At 46.7% G+C, this 18,291-nt stretch overlaps 1 protein-coding gene across 1 annotated transcript in view; it reads right to left on the bottom strand.

Moving 5' to 3' along the window:
• Positions 1-832: 832 nt before the first annotated feature.
• Positions 833-18,291, bottom strand: part of RPAP2 (RNA polymerase II associated protein 2) — an 82,227-nt gene continuing 64,768 nt past the window's right edge. The window contains 2 exon segments of the mRNA XM_047785314.1: positions 833-1,227; positions 4,011-4,159. Of these exon segments, the coding sequence (XP_047641270.1) occupies positions 4,018-4,159 (142 nt within the window). The 3' untranslated portion in view covers positions 833-1,227; positions 4,011-4,017.

Here is an 18,291-nt window from a genome sequence, read left to right on the forward strand (position 1 = left end):
AGGTCTCTGTGGCCACTGGCAGACAGTCCCCCTCCCACGTAACCACCAGCCTAGTATCTGTTTTAGATATTTTCCTTTTCTGACATTTCATTGTAAATGGAATCACACATTATATGGTTTGTGCGTCAGACTTCTTTTACTTGGCATGACGTTTCTGAGGTTTATCCATGTGGTAGCAAACATCAGTATTCCGTTGCTCAGCTTTTTGTTTATCCATTTACCAGCTGATGGTCACGTAGATTGCTTCTGCTTTTTCACTGGTGTGAATAATGTTATGAACATGTGCCTACTAGTCTTCATGAACAGTTTTCATTTCTCTTAGGAGGGAACACCAAATGGAGCTGCTAGTTGATGGTAAACTTCTGCTCAACTTCTAAAGAAACTACCAGGCCATTTTCCAAAGTGACCCCCTTATTTAAAGTGTATCCGTGCTCTGGCTGCTCCACATCCTGACCATCCTCTCTGTCTTCGTTGCAGTCACCCTAGCGGCGGTGATGCTGTATCTCACTTTGGCTTTAACTTGCACTTCCCTGAAGATGAGAGATGACGAGTGTCTTTTCACGCGCTAAGCCATTCGGAAATCTGTGCTGCAATGTCGTCTTCAGATTTTTTTCCACTTAAAAATTAAGTTGTCCTACCTTTGAGTTTTAAGAATTCTCTATGTAGTCTGTAAGTATGATTTGAAAGTATTTTCTCCCAGTGTGCATTCTGTCAATTCATTTTCTTAACGATTGTTTCCCCCATTGTTTAAGTTTCAAGTGTATGTTGCTCAGGACTACTTTATAGCATAGCCAGCTTCTTTTAAAGACTAAAGACTAGGCTTCCAAAAGGCTTAATCTTAAATTGTATTTATTGATCTAATTCTTTGCTGTTCTACTGTTCTTTAGAATCTAGAGTTAGACTGTGAGACTAAAAGGGGAATTTTCTCAATTTTCTGGCCAACTGATACGAAGACTAGACTTATTTATAGGTCACTATATTTTCTCGAATATATTTTCTTGAATACTCAAGTTTCGGTGTAAGATTGCAACTTTCATTTTCAAATAAATAAAAATAGTCCTATATCTAGGATGCCAGGGCAAGGACTTGGTTATCCTTGTTGGGATAACGGGTCTCCTCTCTCTGGGGAAGTCAGTCTGTACCAGTCAGTCACCGGCAGACAATTACTGTGGCTAGAGTTCCCACAAAGGTGAACGGAAGTGCTCTCTTCATCATCACGGGTCATACCTATGAAGCAAGAAAGAACAGTCTGAATAAAAGACCTGAAGTATTTGCTAGCTTTGTGAGCAATGTGTCATCTTCCCAAAATCCCTCCATTTCCCCATCATCGAGCACTAGTGGTTGGGGCAGACTAACCCCGGCCTCCTATCTGGCGTGAAGGGGAGGCCCTGCGAGGTCTGGGTCAATAAGAAAATCCTCTTCTCCCCCCAGTTCTTGCTAGAACGACTGGTTAGCTCATAGCATTTCTGAGGCCATGCAGATTAGTTCAGGGGTGCCCTCATCCGTGTGCCAAGTTCAAGACTCTCACTAGGACAGGGTGGTATATGCCATCAAGCTGCGAACTATTCAGTGATTCTGCCACCTGTCGCAGACAGCTTCTAAAATGGCTCCAGTGATCCCTGCCTCCTGGCGCCGATCCCTTCAACAACCTGCTCACCTTGAATGTGGGCTGAACCTAGGGACTAGTTTCTAACTAGTCATGGACCACAGAAAAGGTGATGGGGTGTCACTTCTGAGATTCGCTACAAAGACTGTGGCTTCTGTCTTGGGCTTCCTCTCGCCTGCCACGTGCCAGGCACACCGTGAGGCACATAATTGGGAGGCCCAGTGGCAACAGACAGTGAGAAACCGAGCTTGAGTTCCACGGCCTGCGAGGAACTACATCTGCCAATAGTGACCGGAGGGAGCGTGGAAGGGGCTCTTCCTCCCACTGCGCCTTCTGATGGCACGGGAGCCCTGGCACACAGCTTAGCTGCAGCCTCATGAGATGCTGAGGCAGAGGCCCTAAACCACATCGTGTCCAGATTCGTGACTCACTGAAACTCTGAGATTAAAAAAATGCTTGTTTTAAGTCACTAATTTGTTAAGCAGCAAGAGATAATATGTAAGAAAAGCTAGTTTGAGCTGGATTTTTTTTTCTGTTATTTGCAACTAAAAGCAAATTACCATATACTAGCTCTTAGTAATCTAATCTTGAAAAGGCTATGAGACATCATACACAAATAATTTTGTGAACTTCTGTTTTACAAACCATTCAAACAGAAAAATCCATCTACCTATTCACAGTCATCTCTCATGTGGAAAATTATGCAAATAAGGCTTCATTCATTCAGTATCCCTTATAATACTGACAAATTCTGTGCAGAGACTGACTTTTGATTACTTACACAAATAATGTAAAAAAAGCAATGGTCACAGAGGAACTGTTAAGTCCACTTAAAACCTCTATTGTTTAAAGTCATTAAAAGTACTTTAACACCATTTGTTTATACATAAGCATTAAATGTAATTAAAAATGATTCTTAACTGGTACTTATTCATTGAAGCAGGTCTGGGAGGACCTCGGGTTGGGCACTTTTTGTTCTCAGACTGTCTGGAAAAGCAACCTTTCAACCAAAGGAGATGGAGTGTCATGAAATGAGGGGTATGATAATTCAATCTTCCATATCTAAAGCTCAAAAAACTCCAAGCTGCCTTCAGGCTTAGAAAAGCCTTTGAACTGGTGCCTACACGGTCCAACCTGACCCCACTGCCTAAGTAAAAGCTTTGTTTTTGGGGTGCTCAGGGGAGCAAGTCTGTTTGATAAGGTCACTCAGTGGAAGCTGGGAGGCAGTTACGGTGCTAATTCTTTATATTCTAGTAGGTTCAACAGAGGGACAATGCCGTTCTTTCCTGCCTGCCAAAATAACCTCTCTCAAATATCCTCCATGTAGTTAATGATTTGCTTGAAGAGTTTTTAATTCAAATAATATAAAATTATATAGATCAATAGTGTACTTCTGGGAGGGGGACAAGATTGGAGGCGGAAGTGAGGGAGGAATTTTGCTTTTTTAAACGATGCATGCCATATTCTATACTGCTTACTTTCCACAGAGAGCTTGTACTGGTTTTATAATTTAAAAAACAGTGAGTTCCCGCTGTGGCAGTGGGTTAAGAACTGGACTGCAGTGGCTTGGGTTGCTGTGGAGGCACGGGTCGATCCCCAGCCCAGTGCACTGGCTTAAGGATCGGGCACTGCCAACGCTGTGGCGTGGGTCATCACAGCTGCGGCTTGGACTCAGTCCCCGGCCGGGGTACTGCCATATATCACAGGTGCGGCTAAAAAGGGAAAAATACAAATATAAAAAAAAAATTGAAAGTTAAAAAAAGAAAATGTTCCTGAAGAGGGTTTCATTTGTAGTTTAGAATGAATTTCTTCAATCGTAACGTTGAACCAATTCCTACCTGAGCACTTGAGAGTTACGTGAGATGAGAAGTAAGGGGAGGAAGAGATGAAAAGCCGCGATCGAGGCACGAGGAGGCAGGGGCCTGGGAGAGAGGGCCGGCAGCAGAGGCCGGGGTGGGTATCGGCAGGCAGGCTGAGGAGGCAGCGACCTCCTGCTTCTCTGCACCTGAGACGACCCGGGCAGCGGCTGGGAGCCAGGAGGAGGATTTCTCAGGGGATCGCTGCAGGGGTTTGGGTGCCGTAAACTGCAGCTTCCCGGGAAGAAACTTCTCCGAGGGGCCACGCGGGGGGCAAGATCTGAGCATGAAGCTCCTCGTGGGGAGTTTGCTGGGTTGCAAGGACCAGCACTAACCGCGGTAGCCGCCAGGAGGGGGGGCTCACCAAGACCGGGCAGGAGTAACGAGGGTGGGCGGCTGAGGCCCGAGGCCGAGCTCCACCAGCGAGGGGGCGGCACGGGGAGGGCTGGTGCTTTTAAATGTCCGGTGGGAAAACAAAGTCCAGACAGGCAGCAGATGAAACCAAACAAGGCAAAAAAGCAGCCAAAGTAAAACACGGTTCAGCTCACCCCTTGGTTAACAGCTGGTTCTAAATGGGAGGGTCAGGCTTTCCAGGTCTTCATTCTTCAAGTGCAGCTCTTCCAGCAGGGTGGCCTCGAACTGCGGAAAGGCCGCCTTTGGCCGAGGGTGTTTCTGGAAGCCGCGCGTCGAGGTCAGCCTGAAACAGGGAACACGGGCGCTGCAGAGCCGGGCCGCGCGAGGCCAGGGGCTCCGGGCCTGCACGTGGCGGAGGGGACTCCTGCGAGGGTAATGAAGTCGCTCTCTCCGATTTAACGAAAGCCCAAAGACTTCACTGAGGCTGAAGAGCAATCTCAGGAAAAGACGGAACCATCAGACAGACTGTTGAGTAAGGAAAGGCGCCTAAAAGCCTTAAGCCAAAGCATGTTCTTCATTACGCCGCCAAAACTACCAAACTTCTGCTCAGAAAAGAACATTAGTGGCGTGTTTCCACAAGGGGAAAGGAGGTTTGCGTAGAGATGCTTAGAGCTGAGAAATGTCTTTTAAAAAAGAGAATTTTTACTGACTATCACCTGAAAAAAAGACAATCAACAGGGTTAGCTTTTGGATGAACCACAACAGTCTGACTTCTGGACACTAAACAGATGGCTCACACAAGGCACTTGATACAAACTTCACAAGGAACACAGCGCTTTCTTCTCCCCCATTTCCAGTGAAGAAATACCTGTAGACACTGATTACGTATAATAGATGCTTGAAAGTAATTTTTACTGAATCTGAGTGAGCATGATTTGTTGAAAAGTGAACAATGTCTAATCTAATCACGAATGATCGCAGACCACTCCCTTTGGTAAGCTGGGTTTTTGTTTGTTTTTTCAATCTCCAAGAAAGCATGCTTCACAGTCTTTGTAAGTACATTCTGGAAAGCTTTTTTGGAAAAAAAAATCTCTTTTCCCCCAACAGTCTACACTTTCCACAAAGCTCCTCCAGAGGCTTACTCGACCTTGGTCATAACCACTGGGCACATCCAATATAAACAAACTGATTTAAATCAATAAAGCTCAAGAAATGAGAGCAATTCTGCAGTCGTGTGTGGAATGAGAAATGTTATTCTTTGAGACAGATTTCCCCTTGCTCAGCTCCCTCACAAAACAGAAGCAGAGAGTTCCCACTGTGGCTCAGTGATAACAAACCTGACTAGTATCCATGAGGATGAGGGTTCAATCCCTGGCCTGGCTCAGTGGGCTAAGGATCCAGCATAGCCACGAATTGTAGGGGAAGTCACAGACGCCGCTTGGATCCCAAGTGGCTGTGGCTGTGGTGTAGGCCCATAGCCATAGGTCAGATTCCACCCCTAGCCTGGGAACTTCCATATGTCACGGGTGTGGCCCTAAAAAGCAAAAAAAAAAAAAAAAAAAAAAAAGCAGAAGTAAAAGCAAAGATTTGTCAGAATTGCTCATAGGTGCCCAGACTTCGAGGAGTGGGAGAGGCTCTGTATCCTGAAGGTGTTTTAACGAGACCTGAAACCAGGCGACCCCAACAGTCTAGCATTCCTGCCAGCAAAGCACTGACTCCTCCCACCTCTCCTCTACTTCCTTGCAGCTGGCGGACGGAGGACCGCTCCTCACACGTGATGGATCTGTCTGTGGCTTCTCCCCAAAGATGGTTCACACTGGGAAACAGGCCTGCCCAAGCCCTGCAATGCCAGGCTTAAGCCGGGCGCTCAGGTGACTTACAGGCAGCTGTGGCCAGCTTTCCCCGAGGCATTTTCCTGCAGAGAACGTAGAACCCAGAAGTCAACGCTCTGGGCTTTTCCTACATGTAGGTGATGTCAGCATTTAAAATCGGAAGTTGCTGCTTCCCCACCGTAAGAGCAAAGATGCTGGGGATGGGGTAACGTTGGCTAAAAACAAGAAGGCAAAGCGGGGCAGTCTCGGTTACTTCTCAAAGTGCCATTAATATGCTCTAAAGTTTAACCCTCCTATGAAAAATAAATGATGACGTCTAGATTTCTGTGTGCCCAGATGGGAAGTTACAGAGAAACAGTTTGTAAGAGAATTGTTTTATCAATTACCCTAATTAGAAAAAACATTTTGGGAATAGTAACATTTTTCTAAGCAAACTTCTAAGCATAAAATTATTCCCTAAGTGATAACTTTATTATCAGATGTGTTCAAATTCACCTAAACGTTTTGTTCGTAAAGAAAACTAGGGTTAATGAGAAAGTTTAGCTAGGAGGAAAAAGAAAAAGGAAAACAATGCAACCTCGCTTCATGCTCCTAAGCTCATGAAGAATACTGCTCCTCAATCAGGAATTTTTCTCTGAATGAGCTTGGACCTGTTTTGAGAATCCTCAAAACGGGCTCTGAGCAACCACTTGCTACGATTTGGGGCAAGTTAAACATCAAAGCCTTGGGGTCTGTCTATAAAATGGGGCTAATAATACTTGAGCTCCTTGAAAGTTGTTATTGCAAAATTCAAGTAGGATACTGGAGATAAACTGGTTTTTTTTTTAAAAAAAAAATGGGGAGTTCCTTTCATGGCTCATCAGTTAACAAACCCAACTAGGATCCATGAGGATCCTAGGCCTTGCTCAGTGGGTTAAGGATCCAGCATTGCCTTGAGCTGTGGTGCAGGTCACAGATGCAGCTCGGATCCTGCATTGGCTGTGGCTGTGGTGTAGGTCGGCAGTTGTAGGTCAGATTTGACCCCTAGCCTGGGATCTTCCATATGCTGCAGGTACGGCCCTAAAAAGCAAGAAAAAAAAAATCAAGAATAATGATTCTAATAACATTTACCATGTACTACCCAGGAGTTTTACTACATACTTGTCCTAAGCATGAATTACTCCTTTAACTGCAAAATGTGCTGAGGACTACGGCACTGTGCCCATTTTATGGGTAAGGAAGTAAAGGCACAAAAATTGAAGTGCCTTTCCCAAAGTCACAAAGATAGTTAGTAGCAGGTTAGGGCTTTGAACCCAGGCAATTTATCTCAAAAAGCCCACACTCTGGGCTAATATGCAAGCTTTCATTCTTTGCAGGCTGTATAAATTTAATTTTTACCTGCCTGAATGAAATGTACTGTGCCTTCACCGAACACGCAGAAGGAAGTGTTTTAAATTTGCGTTAGAGAACCAGAGGGCTACTGACAGATGGCTAGTCGCTGGCAGGCAGAGGACATGCTAACAGGGAAATCACACATGACCTGGTGTCGTTAGGAGGCAGGAACCTCACTTTGGGGCCTGGGGATTTCGGCAGCAAGTCAGCAAGCAGACAGATAGGAATCCTCAGGCATCTGGAGCCAGGCTTTCCTGGCTATTCTTAACACTTGAGCCACAAGCGTTGTTGTGTAATGCTACTCCTGGAAAGCTAGTGATGAGATTTCCTTTAACCTTGTTCATTCCCTAGTGTTTCTCCTTTAATCTTTAACTGCAGAGACCTGTTCCCCACCCCTCACTCCCTAACAGAGAATGTAATCCTAAGGAGTATATATTAGCTTTCAAAAAATTCTGATTTAAATCCCTTTTGGAATAAGCCAAGATATAAATGAATACGTACCCTAATAGTCCCTGTGTACCTCTAATCCAGTGGACTACTTTTGGAGAGTCATGTAAAAATTGTGTTTTCCTTTGAAATTATCTTTCCTAGAAACCGGGCTCACAAATACAAAATATAAAGGATGGTTGTGACAAGTTATAAAATCGTAATATGTCAAAAAAGATACTGAACCCTGAAAATTTTGTCACTTTATGAATGCGTCATTCAAAAGGATTACGACTTGCTTCTATCGCCAAAGCGATTTACATTTCAAGTTGAATAAGGGCTGTACATCACCTGTTTTCCAGATCCCTTGGCTCATCTATTTTAACATGCTGCATTACCGAAGCGCCGCAGGCTGACTGCCCTCTCTTCCAGACTCACCGCTTGCTGACACCTGTTGCATTTCCGCGGCACCGCGGCGGCAAGAGGCTTCCGTGCTCACCCGCTCAGGTGAATCCAAGGCGCTTTTCTTCAGTCTGTTGCGGCTTCGGTCAGGGAGAAGAGTTGGCTGTTGCCACTGCCAGAGATGCTTCTAAACACACTGCAGGGACTCTTTTTAGGGTACGTGCCACCCTAATGAGAGGTATCATGGGCTGAACGGGGTGTGAGGACCTATCTGACGCCGAGAGCGCTGCACTGAGTGGGGAGCCAGGGCTCTGTGCAGGATCTGCTTTTGTTAACCGTGACTCTGGAAGAGGGCTCTGGAGCGCACCCAGCACGAAGCAGCACGAGCACTCTGTGCTTAGAACCAGCCAAGGACAAGTGCACAGACTTGCTATTTGGGACTGTTCGTTCACGGTCAAGCGTGGTCTCTGAACTGCTGCATCCGAAGGCCTCTTCTAGGCCCTCTTCCCCGGGGACCGCAGCGTCTGAACCCTCGGTCCTTTCCCGAGGGTTCTCCTCCTCGGCTTCCCGCTCGCTCACTGTCACGGTCCCCCACCTCCTCCCGGGTTGGCGGGTGTTTCTTCTTTACCGGCCCCTTGATAACGGCAGGTCTTACCCAAGGGTTCCCGCTGACGCCTCTGCACTACCAGCCGTCGCACGGCTCTGCCTGTCAAGGATGTAAGACTCCAACCTCTCTCCAGGGTTTTTTCTCCCCTTGGAGGCCCGAAAGGGACTTCGAATACATCATGTTCAAACCTGAGATTCGGACCTTTCATTTTACCAAAACCTTCCACTCTCAGTCTTAGGTTTAACCCTTAACCGTTCATATTCGTTGTCCAATCAGTTGCCAAGTCCTGCTGATTCTCCTCTGAGAATCCACTGCATCGCCTCCATCCTCACCGTCGCTGCTCTAATTCTGATGAATCACCTCCTGGCGGGACTATAAGGCACAGCCTCCTAAGTGGTCTTCCACCCCCAAGCCACTCTCATCACTGCCACCCCAATCCCTTCCTTGAGACCTAATTCAGCTGTTCTCTCACTTTAATAACCACACATAGGAGAAAATAAAATTTATTGGGGGGGGGCCTTTATTTTCATACTATCAGTTGTATGTATACGTTTTCTCACCAACCAGGGAGGTAGCAGGCTGGGATCACGCTGTATTCATCCAGCTTTGTACCCCCACAGGTGTGTTCCCTCACACATGGTGGGCTGAGTGGCTACAGACCTGACACTGCTGCTTCGGTTCTATAATCCTTAGTGCGGGTCGATAATCACATCACTTCTCAATGTATTACAAGGTCCAGGACGAACTGTGGTCTGTAGGCCAAATCTGGTTCGCTGCTTGTTTTTGTAAATAAACTGAACAACAGCCATGCTCATTTATTTCTGTATTCTCAGCTGCTTTTGTGCTACAACAGCAGAGTTGAGTACTTGGGACCACAGGGCAAGCAAAGCTGAAAATATTTACAATCTTGCCTTTATAGAAAGTTTGCCAACTCTTTTTTTTTTTTTTTGTCTTTTTGCCTTCTCTAGGGCCGCTCCCACGGCATATGGAGGTTCCCAGGCTAGGGGTCTAATTGGAGCTGTAGCCACCGGCCTACACCACAGCCACAGCAATGCCAGATCCGAGCTGCGCTTGCAACCTATACCACAGCTCATGGCAACACCGGATCCTTAACCCACTGAGCGAGGCCAGGGGTCGAACCAGGGATCATGGTTCCTAGTCGGATTCATTAACCACTGCGCCATGACGGGAACGCCTGCCACCTCTTAAAACTAGAAGATTATTAGGTACCAGTTTTAATTTAAAGTAACTCAGTGACTAATACAATGCTTTATATACTGTAAGTCTGAGGGTGGGGGCAAAATAAAATGGGAGATGAGAAACCCAAAGGCACCATCTGGCTCTAGGACACTCAGCACCTCAGTGGCTGGGCTGGGGAGGGCCTCTTGCATTCTGCATGGCCCACGTGTGGGAGGGGCTTCAAGAAACCAACCACAGCTCATAAAATCTACCAGCTGGAGAGAGGACGTTGCCTGGTGTATCCGACTCCAGCCAAACCGACCAACTTGCCTCAGCTGGGCCGAGGGGCGGTCTGTCCCCCCCCGAGGGGCAGGCTCTTCTCTTTGCTGGGGATGCCCCCCCCCCATCTCTGCAGGGCGGGCTCCTTCGTGTAGGTCAGCTCTGGGTAAGGTCTCCTCTCTGCCTGAAGCCCATCCTCCCCGCAGGCTCTCTACCCACCCGCTGTGTCTGTTTCTTCCTCCGCAGTCCTTCGGTCGTCTGGCTCTGTTATTCGTCTGTCTGTCTGCCGTCTCCCATCTGAAAGAAGGGATGACCCGTGTACTCACGGCGCTCCCTGGACCCGCACGTCTGGCGCACGGCACGTGACCCAGACTTGGCTGCCGAATGAAGAAACAGCTTCATTTATTGCTCCTACTGAAATATTTTCTCTTCTTCATAAAATTTTTCATTTTTAGAGGAAGGGAAGTTTCTTGACTCCTCCTGCTGCTCGAAATGAGTGGCCTTCTCCGGCTGGAGTATCTCAGAACATCGCCCGGCGAGGCGCGACGGCTTTCAATTCAGCAGGCAGGACAAGCACCACATCGAGCCCCGCCACCTGCTCCTGCCTTCCCTTCTCGCTTCTGCCTGTCCTGCAACTCGTGTTGGCCGAGAGGGACTAGGGCTGAGTGGCCCCGGGCACGCCTGGTTTGTACTGTAATTCGCCCCAGTCCCGTAGAGGAGTCTGCGGAGCAGGGGCCTCGCTGCTCGTGCCTTCCTCACGAGCAGAAGTCTTCAGCCTCACAAGTTCCCTGTGGAGGGAAAGGAAAGTCCTTGCACTCTACAGGAGATGAGCCTCACTTGGCCAAAAGGAAGAGCAATTTAGGACGAATCCAACTAATTTAAGTCTTTTTTTTTTTTTTTCTATGTATTTCTGGATGTTATTACTGTTCTTGGATGCGGTGTGTTCTTATTCTTTTTAGGTCAATGAAAGTAACAGAATATAGCAGCCAAATGAGGACCTGGCTGTTTTTAGAACTAAAAGGGAGTAAAACTCCGTTAAGAGGTAAAAGATCTAAGAAACGAAACTCAGGATCCTTTCTGAATGTAGAGATGTGGTCCCTTTACACAAGACAGTTGATAAACCAACTCCGTGGTCCCGAAGGAGGGAGGTGCTACGCCCCATGGGGAGCCCGCTGCAGTGGTTGAGGAGCTTTATGTAAAGCTGGACACTGATCCTTAGATGTCACTGAAATGTCCCTTGCAGAATTTTATTTTCCCCTTCATAGAACTTTTTGCTGTGCCAGCTCTTAAAAGCGATTCCTTCATATTCTTGAAAATGGTTCTAATGAATTCCAAGTCCTTTTAATCTTTCCTAATAGCACCCAACTGATCCTTCTTCAGGTCGGTGTTCTTCCTAGGTCCCTACTTCTAGCTTCTGATTTTCCTAAAGCGCAATATGCCCAGACTATAAATACTGCTCCAGTCCGTTACTTCGAAACCCAATACACCTTCAGAGAAAGACGTCATGACGGAAAGTTCTTCACGTCGAAGTTGTCTCTGAAGTATAATTTCAGAACCCTGCCAACCCTCCGCACCCCCAACAACAAACTGGGCCCAAATAACTGCCCTACTCAAATGAAAAGCAAAACAGAACCATACCACAGCTGGCATCTAACAGTGTGCTTTATGTAGGAAACGCCTTTAAAATACTCAACAGAAAATATTACTGGCAGTGAGTAAAGGTTTTTATGTTTCAATTTACATCCTTCAGCTTCTTTTAGGTATGAATAAAACCTCTAAAGGTGACACTAAAAGGATGGTTTACCACAAAAAGTCTGTATGCTGGAGAACACAATTTGAAAAAAGACATAACTTGCAATGTGTAAATCACAAACAAGACAGGAAACTTCTGATGAAAACGCCACTGATTCAAATCTGAATTCTGAAAAGAAAGCAGCCTCCTCTAACTAGTCCTCTACCATATGGTAAATGGCCCGACAACACAAGTAAAAAGCCAAGTGTCACACTGCATCTTATTGATAAGGCCTTTCTTTAGCCGACTGCTCCACACATGCTCCGCATCAAAAGGAGGCCTGCAAGCCGGGTTAGGACCGGAACCCCTGAGCTGTCCAACAACATCTGGTTACCAGGAACACTATACACGGAAGGAAGAGGAGTTTCACACCGTCTGACAACTGCAACGAGAGAGAGATTTTTAACTCCAAGTGGCCTTTTAATGAGTCGTATATCCAAGGATTTAGAGCTATACAAACTCCTGATTAAGCCTCAAAAGGCAGTCACCTATGATTTTGTGAGTCACTGTTTTGTTTTCTTTTCATATCAAGAGAGAAAGCTATATAAAGAATTAAAGTTGTGGTTTACTGACGGGTCTCTAGGTTTTCCAGCTCCTGTGGCTCCGCAAGACAGTCAGGAATGAACTTGGATTTCTTAAATGGCCTTCCCAATCGTGGTCCCTATTGTTTTGCTCACTCAGTCATTCCCACTGGGGGGCACACGTGCAGCTCCGGAACCCCGGAAACCACAGCACGGCCTGCATGACCCTTTCCTGAACAATCTGGGGACACACGCCTTAAATGACAGAGCACAAACATCCCTTAACCCGACCCCCAGCACTGAGAAGCCGCAACACGGAGGGCCTCGGAAGCAGTCACTACTGGCTGCCGAAGCTGCAGAATCAACCTGGAAGGCCGCTGTTGGACAACACCGAACAGCCCTCCCCAGAGTCAGCATGATCTTCAGTAAGGAGTACGTCTAGTGACTAAATGTCACCAGAAAGCATGCGTCTTTATGGTTTGGGCTTGGAGGGAGGGACAGGAAGTGAAAAGCCACAGTCCTCGGCACCTATTGGATCTGAGCAATACTAGGTTCATGCAGAGTGCTGCTGCAGTGGGGTGACCTGTGCCGAGCACCGCGCAGGCGGGTGCTGATGTGCAGAGGCGGCTGGAAGGCCACGTCAGGCTTCAACACAATTTCTTCCCACTCGCTGGCCCATCCTTCCAAAGCGAGGGCTGGGAAGGAGACGGTCAGAGAGGAGTTCTGTTACAAAGAAACGCTTTCAATGTTTACAAACGCACAGGCACTGTGCTTGTTACCTCACCAATGAACACAGAGCAGATGGTGTAACACTGACACTTTGGGGGCTCAGCATCAGACGAGGCCAAGAGGCCTCTGGTTCAGGGGTGGCGTCATGAACAGGGAGGGCCTGGAGAAGCGAAGAACCTGCAAGAAGAGCCTTAGGTGGCGAGGGTTATACCACCTCATTCCCGCAGGGTGGTTTGGCCTCAGCCTGTCCAGCCAGTGTCCCTGCCACCTGCAGCAGCGAGGCTTCGGACCGGGGAAGGGGTTCCTCCGGGTCACACAGGTGCAGAACCGTGCTACGCACGGACATCTTCCCAGCCGAGTATCTTGCTTATCTAGCAAGTCGCACTACTTCTTCCCGCAGTAACGACTGGCACTTTAAGACCCATGCTTTGCCTTAGTAAAAATAAAAAAAAAAAAAAAGAGTTGGGATTTTCCCTTCTTCTCTACATGAGCAAGTGTTAAATGATAAAAGATTAAACCAGAATACCTCTGTCTGTGCAAACATATACTCAAAACTGAAAAGAAAGGAGAGCTGTGACCAGTAAGTAACCCAACGGGTCGAAATGTTATCTATTTTCAGAAATTTGAGGGCTCACACAACCCAAGGCACTGTGCAAAATGCCTCCTTCAGTTAGTTAAAAAAAAAAAAAAAATCTATAAACTTTCTAAAGGGATTTCATCTGCATATTCAGGGCTCATTTTTAACATAATTCTTTTTCCATCTTGGGTGTTTCTATTTTTTGCTTTTGAGGTCCACACATGTGGCATATAGAAGTTTCCAGACTAGGGGTTGAATCAGAGCTGAACTGCCGGCCTATGCCACAACCACAGCAGCGCCAGATTCAAGCCATATCTGTGACCTACACCACAGCTCACGGCAGTGGCGGATCCTTAACCCACTGAACAAGACCAGGGATCAAACCCGTGTCCTCATGGATGCTAGTCGGGTTTGTAACTCGCTGAACCACAACAGGAGCTCCCACCTTGCGTGTCTCTCCCTGGGAAGAGGGCAGAAGAAGACTGCACTTGGTCAGAGGTTCTCTCAACACCCGTCTAACCTGTGGCCCCAGGCTCCCTCCCTGAACTAACACCATGGCCCTGGGGGCACAGGCAAAGAACCAAAAAGCCAGCCTGGGGAAGAACTCTTCCCTCCCACAAATAACAGGGGCTGGGCCGCGTCAGAGGCAACCGCCACATGGCACTTTCCTAAGCTTCTCTAGGTGCTGTTTTTAAGTAAGAGTACAGGTGCCTTTACTACTGACAAGGGAACAAATGCCAAGAGGTCAGAACTGAGTTAAAAATTCGGATATTTTAAAGTGGGTGTTGGGTGGCTTTCGATGTTGGAGCAAATGAATCTGTCTCCCTTCAAGAATGCCAGTGCTTTGCCCCAGTTACTCCTTTTGTGACACCACTGGGTCAAAAATAAGCAGCTACAGTGATTTCCAAGTTTGTAAAAAGCCATTCTTCTCTATGAAACGAACTTGTTGCTCTTCAACCTTGCTGTGAAGTTGCAGCAAGTGTTAACTCCAAGATGAGGTTCAAGGGACCTTCTGAAGGTCACGTAGTTAGTAAAAGATGGGCAAACAACCCCAGAAGTACTCCCACTTCTAACCACCACACCAGCTCCCATGTCTGATTCATTTTAAGAAGACAGTGGACCTTGTGATGTCAAAAGCCCACTTGTATGTGCTCTTTAACTAGTTTTTGAAACCTGTCATTACAAAATAAAGCATGCTAATTAAATCTGACAATTAACTATTGTTTCTGATGAATTCATCCTTTCTGTGCAGCCCAGAGGCATCTTCAAACACCATTCACTGATGAAGACTTTAGAAGGAGAGCTAAGAAGTGTCTCTGAACAAGCAAATCCCGGCAAACAGAGCTAAATCAACCAATTCAGCATATCTTTATCTAGCACGCTAAGAGCTGCACTAGAATTAAGGACAGTGGTTGTCAATTCTGACTGCACAAATTATACTCACTTGGGGAACTTAAAAATTCATATGTCCAAGTCTCACTCCAGAAGAGTCCATCAAAATCTTTGAATCAGGTATTAGTAATTCTTAAAAGCTCCCTATGTAATTCTAATGGACAACCAGTGTTTATGGCCACCATTAAATTTTTTGAATTGAGATAATTTGTGCAGTTCTGATCATGTTTTGCTTGTTAACTACACTGTTGGAAGAATCTGAATAGCAAAGGAAATGAGTAGCTTTACATGGTAGCTATGTAACAAAGCAGAAAGTAACAGAGTCCAAAAGAAAGGTCTTACCTAAAGCAATCTACACAAGGAAACTATCATTTGAAACTGTGGGGGATTAAGAAAGACTTCTAAGGAGATGATGACATCTTGAAAGCGAGGACAGACAAACATGGAAAGGCTTTTAAAGCACAGTCCACAAAGATACAAGCTACCAGAGATGCTTGCAGGGGAAACAGTGAGTGGCTGCGATGTGAGGATACAGGCAAGAGGTTAGGCTGGGTAGGCACTTGGGGCCACTGTGGGAGGGCCTTGAATTGCAAGCAAAATTACCGGACTGGAACTGGGGTGCAGCCAGGTTTCTGAATAAAGGGCTACCCTGATCAAAATCCAGCTGTAGTGAGAACAGCCCTGTGGCCGCAGGAAGGGTGGACGAGCGGAGGGAAGAGGCTCACAGCGGGAGGTGGTGTGGGAGGCCTGCCCTTCGGCGGTCTGGGCAAGCGAGCAACGTCTGAGGGGGTTGGCGGCAGTGGGAAAGGAGACAGGCAACTGGCCAGGAGGCATGAGAAAGTGGGATTTGGCAATTTATTGGATGTGGGAGAAGAGGCCAGGAGAAGCACCCAACTTCACTTCTGGGTCATTAGGAAGATGGAAACGCCACCAAAAGAAGTGAAAGGGGGAGTTCCCGTCGTGGCGCAGTGGTTAACGAATCCGACTAGGAACCATGAGGTTGCGGGTTCAATCCCTGCCCTTGCTCAGTGGGTCAAGGATCCGGCGTTGCCATGAGCTGTAGTGTAGGTCGCAGACGCGGCTAAGATCCCGCGTTGCTGTGGCTCTGGCGTAGGCCGGTGGCTACAGCTCCTATTAGACCCCTAGCCTGGGAACCTCCATATGCCGCGGGAGCGGCCCAACGAATGGCAAAAAGACAAGGGGAAAAAAAAAAAAAAGAAGTGAAAGGGAAGATGAGCTCGACCTCAGACCTGAGCGGGTGAACTGCTTGAAGGTAATCCACGTGGAGAAGCCCCCTGGTGATAAAACTCTGCTCTGCACCCTGGGAGAGACGTCAGCGCTGAAGACGGAACTGTGGGGGGAGGGAAGACCAACTGCCTGCCTAAGCCAACGCCATCACCCTTTACCGATTACGTTTGTCCCGATTTTTAAACTCCTCTCTCACCAGCGCTCCTCTGCATCTCTTGCATCCCGACCTGGCTTCCCCGTTCATCCCAGCTACCGCCTGCGCTCAGGGCTCTACCTCCTTCCGCCACACCTGCAGCAGGACGGCGGAAACTGCTGGGGGAGGGGGGCACGGCGAGGACCAGGACCCCCGCAAACCCTTCATCTCCGGCCTCCTCTGGGGACCCAGGGTCACTTGTCAGTTTTCTCTGGCACTTGCGTTGGTCTTTCCCCGGATACGCTCAGGAACTGCTGTTACCACTTTTCTCACGCCCCACTCAACCACCATCTCTCTACTCTCAGAACCTAACATCACATCCTACTTCACTGGAAAAAGAAGCTGTCGGGCATGACTTAAAAATCACCCTTCTACTTACAGCCACATTATACTTCAATTATTTCCTCCAGCCCCAGAAGTGTAGTTTCTCTCTCCCATTCAGGCTGCTGCTGCCTGTGGCCAAGAGCTCGCCTCTCTGAGCTTCCCCTGCGAGCCTGTCCCACCACGTCTGTCTACCCCGACCCGGCCCTCAGCTTCGGCTTCTTTGGTTTTTTTTGGCTCCTTCTACATACCCTACAAACATGCTTAATTAAGTCTCTTTTATCCAAAACAAGTTGTTAACTGTTCAATCTCTTTCCTACTCTCGTCAATTTTCCCAAAAGAGAAATCTACATTTTCTGATATTTCCTCATTTAACCTGGGATACTGGGTTCATATAGTGCTTGAAATTTTTATATAAAGTTCCCCCCCCCATACTCTTTGCTTGGAGAAAGAGTTTTTTTTTTATTCCTATTTTCAATGTATAACTATATCTCAATCTGTAATGTGGGATGCAGAGATTAGTGCCATTTTGTTTTACACAGTTCGGGGACTTTTGGAGCATATGTGAAAGTTGTGTTAAGTCTTAGTTTTTCAGATGAGCCACATTTTTCTCTGCCCTGAAAGCACAGAAATACTAGTTACAACTTGGCAGTTGCTTAAGTCTTATAAAACATTTTTGCAGTGTGGCAGATTTGTCACTCGCTGCAATTAAACTCATGTGACACACATCAAGGTGTGGGGCCTGAAAAATTCACTGGAAAGAAAATCAGTAAATAAATAAAACTGTGAAAGAGTAAATGATTCGGTTACTATAATGTGATTTCACCTCCCCAGCAATCGCAGGTGCTCAACTTACGGTGGTTTTCCGAGTCCTCGGGCTCCCCTGGAATGCTCACTATTCAGCATTATGTATTTTGACACGTCTTGTCTTTTAAGGCAGAGTACATCTGAGCTGAACTAGAATGACCAAGAGCCAACTCCAAACTGCTCATTCAGAATGGGCAGTAGGACGGCACGAATGGCAGCAGAGGAGCTGGAGAGAGGCAGGCCCGGATTTACCCTTTGGCCTTTATAATCTGTTCTAGAAATTGCGTAAAAAACAAACAAGGAGGACATCGGAAGCATCTGAACGGTGCCTCCAAGAAACCGTATGACTTTACTGCTAACCAGAACCATCAGGATGAGAAAGTCAGAGGCAGGAAGACTATTAAAAAGGTGTGAAGTCTCTGTAATACACAATCTAACCGGAAGTGTTTAAAGACAAAAGAGAAGAAAAAACACACACGGTGATTAGGTTCTTGAATTTAACAAGTACTCCATACGCCTGGGAAGGATAATGTTTTCTCCTTATGACTTTCATGCAAGTTTGCAGGACTAGTTAATAAAAATACATTCAGTAATACTAGTTAGAGGAGGAGTTTGCCTCTAGAGTGAAATCTTCCATTAAGACCCATTAATGTTTGATAAATGCTTCCAATTCAACGAACAAATACCAACACGTAAAACACTTAAAGAATTCTCCAGAATTGTGTCTGTGATGCATCAGATAAATAAAAGACTTAGTGCCATATCTACATACTTGGTGATTAACTGCTCTATAACTAAT

The sequence above is a fragment of the Phacochoerus africanus genome, chromosome 6, assembly GCF_016906955.1.
Source record: "Phacochoerus africanus isolate WHEZ1 chromosome 6, ROS_Pafr_v1, whole genome shotgun sequence".
Lineage (NCBI taxonomy): Eukaryota > Metazoa > Chordata > Mammalia > Artiodactyla > Suidae > Phacochoerus > Phacochoerus africanus.